Source organism: Trifolium pratense, linkage group LG7 (assembly GCF_020283565.1).
Source record: "Trifolium pratense cultivar HEN17-A07 linkage group LG7, ARS_RC_1.1, whole genome shotgun sequence".
In the NCBI taxonomy this organism is placed as follows: Eukaryota; Viridiplantae; Streptophyta; class Magnoliopsida; order Fabales; family Fabaceae; genus Trifolium; species Trifolium pratense.
In genome coordinates, this window is record NC_060065.1 from 32,672,286 (window position 1) to 32,675,263 (window position 2,978).

The 2,978-nt window shown below is 31.8% G+C and overlaps 1 protein-coding gene across 1 annotated transcript; it reads left to right on the forward strand.

Moving 5' to 3' along the window:
• LOC123894889 (protein PYRICULARIA ORYZAE RESISTANCE 21-like) lies at positions 1 to 1,964 on the forward strand. Its single transcript, XM_045944993.1, has 3 exons — positions 1 to 430; positions 610 to 691; positions 1,079 to 1,964. The coding sequence occupies exons 1-3, from the start codon at positions 419 to 421 to the stop codon at positions 1,768 to 1,770; spliced, it is 786 nt and encodes a 261-aa protein (XP_045800949.1). The 5' UTR covers positions 1 to 418; the 3' UTR covers positions 1,771 to 1,964.
• The last annotated feature ends 1,014 nt before the right edge of the window (positions 1,965 to 2,978 follow it).

The following is a 2,978-nucleotide window of genomic DNA, read 5'->3' on the forward strand; positions in this document are numbered from 1 at the left end:
ACTTTGCTTTAATCAAGTACTATTAATAGAGGGATTGATGAAGTTGCATTGAGTCAATAAGGTTGGGCGTGTAAATCAAAAGACAGCACATGTTGTGTGCTATGAGAGCTAAGTTGAATTGCAAAGTCATCATCAAATTCTTCTATGAATATTTTTAGTATATAGTATTTAATTTAACAACATATATATATATATATACACATACACACACCCTTTCAGTTCTAGCAAACTCCATCACTGTGTGACAACAAGCTTAACAAGATATTCGACTTTATATGGCCTACATGTTTATGTATTAAGCTTATATAAGTTATAATTATAGCTTCTTAAGTTTGTTTGGTTTTGTTACTTTGCTCACTTTTGTTTGCATTCTCTCTTATCATCATTTTCTATTGAGCCTCAGATCTGATCCACAACTATGGCTGAAAAGGTAAAGTTTTCATTTCAATTCTCAACAAAATTATCAATCTTTCTTATCTCCAAAATAAACACTTATTTACTATACACTTATTCATTATATAATTTATGGTATTCTTTTATAAAAAAATTAGATAATAACTTTGTTTCACCATGGTTCTATAATTCTAATTGAATATGGTTTTTATTTAGGTGACTATTATGAGGCTCAAGGTTGATCTTGAGTGTGACAAATGCTACAAGAAGGTTAAGAAACTTCTCAGCAAATATCCTCGTGAGTTCATCACTACTACTTCTTTTCTATATTATTTTTGGTGAAATATTTCTTTTCTATATGACATATCACATATGCATATACATACATATAAGTTTCTTTTTTTTTTTTTTTTTGTCGAACAATCTACTGGCTAGAAATTCTACCTTAAAAATGAATAAGTGAAATATTTAGAAATCGAATTCAGCTCTTACATATATAAATATAATGCAATATCCCTACAAACTAAATTAAGCTCATATAAGCTATTTATCAATTACTTTATTAGAATTTGTAGTCACTGAAAATTGAAAACATTGTATGCATTTGGATTTACAAAAAATATTAGAAAAAGGATATCAAATAGAGCTAACTTTTGGGTGTTGAAATTTTTGTGAACAAGATTAGAAATTCGAGACCAAAAGTATGATGAGAAAGGAAACATTGTGACAATCACGGTGGTATGTTGTAGTCCGGAGAAGATTAGGGACAAGCTTTGTTACAAAGGTGGAGGTTCTATCAAGAGCATTGAAATAGTGGATCTGCCGAAGCCTAAAGCAGCTGAGCCCGAGAAGAAAAAGGAAGGCGAAAAGCCCAAATCCGTTGAACCTGAGAAGAAAAAAGAAGGTGATAAGCCCAAAGCTGCTGAACCAGAGAAGAAAAAAGAAGGTGACAAGCCCAAGGCTGCTAAAGAGGCCGAAAAGCCCAAGGCCGCTAAAGAGGCCGAAAAGCCAAAATCCGCTGAGCCTGAAAAGAAGAAAGATTCAGATAAACCAAAGGATGTAGAGAAGCCAAAGCCCAAACCCGAAGGTGAAAAGCCCAAGCCTGCACCGACTGCTATGCCTATGATGATACCACAAATGCCACCGCCAACGCCAATGGCGGTTCCGGTCGGAATGTGTTATATTCCACCATGCTACGAGGGTAGACCTGTTGGGCCTTACGGCCCCTACCCTAATCAGTATGGTGGGCCAGTATGTTATGATGGATACTATGCTAGGCCTGTATATGATAGCTATGGGGGAAGTGCACCATGTTATGTGGGCCGTTGTGATCAATATCTCAGCGAAGAAAACGCAAATGGATGCACAATCATGTGATTCTTCGCATCATGTTAAGGGAAATGTTTCTTTGTATTTTTAATTAAAATTCATAAGTTTCATAGATAAAAAAATTATGAGGCGGGTGGAAAATGAAAGTTTATTTGGTGGCTTAACATGCAAATAATGTATACTATATTATTATAAAGTTTAGTTGAGCTTTTGATAATAAAATTGCAATCTGATTTGTAGAATGGAATAATTTGCATTTTTAAATTGATTTTGTTGAAAGTATGGAACTTTCTAACCACAATCACCCCACATGCATATGTTTAGCATTGAACAATGGAATATTTGCCTTTTTAAAAGGATGTATGATATTTTTTTTTCGGGTATGAATATTTTTGTCATCTCCTAGATGTATCATGTATGTATGACGTAATAAGATTTAAGGACAAGGTCCAATATAGTCGCACTAGTTGAGTGTCTTAATTATATAATCATGTATTTGATCCCAATGATATGTAAAATAGACCGGATATTAAATATATTTGAAAGAAAAGAAAAGTAAAGAAATAATATGTAAATAAAGTCGTCTATGTGAGCTTAATTCAGTTGGTAAGGATATCACGTTATATATAAGAATTAGGGTTCGAACTCCAAACACTTCACTTATTTACATATATATTTAAAGTGAAATTTTTAGTCACTGTGCTACTTTGTATCGAGAGGGATTGAGTCCTTCCGTTAAATGTTGCTCAAATACTTTAACTCTTTCAACCAATATGAGACTTAATCGATATATCTCAACATGAGGGTACTTTAAAAGTTTAACATTACATTCATAAGCCGATTTTATAAGAGGTGTAAGATGCATTTGACATATGAATAGTAATTTAAAGTTTAGAAGTCAGAAATTTTCAGTGAATTTTGTTGAAATTTAAAGGATGAGTAAACATATTATAAGGTTTGAATTTAGGATATTAAAATTTAGAGTAATTCGACAAAAAGATAAATTTGAGTAATTAATTTTTTTTTTGAAGGAAGAGTAATTAAAATTGAAAATAAGTAATGACATCATATTTTATATGGAGGAGTCGGAATTTGAATCTAGAACACTCTATTTATCCATTCTAAAAACAATGCAGATTCAATTTTATATACATTCAAAATAATTATACATAAATGAAAAACAAACGGGAATAAACTACGTAAGTAACTTTTTAAAAACTACATTCATAGATTTATGAGACACAATATTGCTAAGG

Coding starts and splice junctions, on each gene's coding strand:
- LOC123894889 (XM_045944993.1), top strand. Junction 692..1,078: donor ACTTCTCAGCAAATATCCTC/GTGAGTTCATCA, acceptor GAACAAGATTAG/AAATTCGAGACCAAAAGTAT.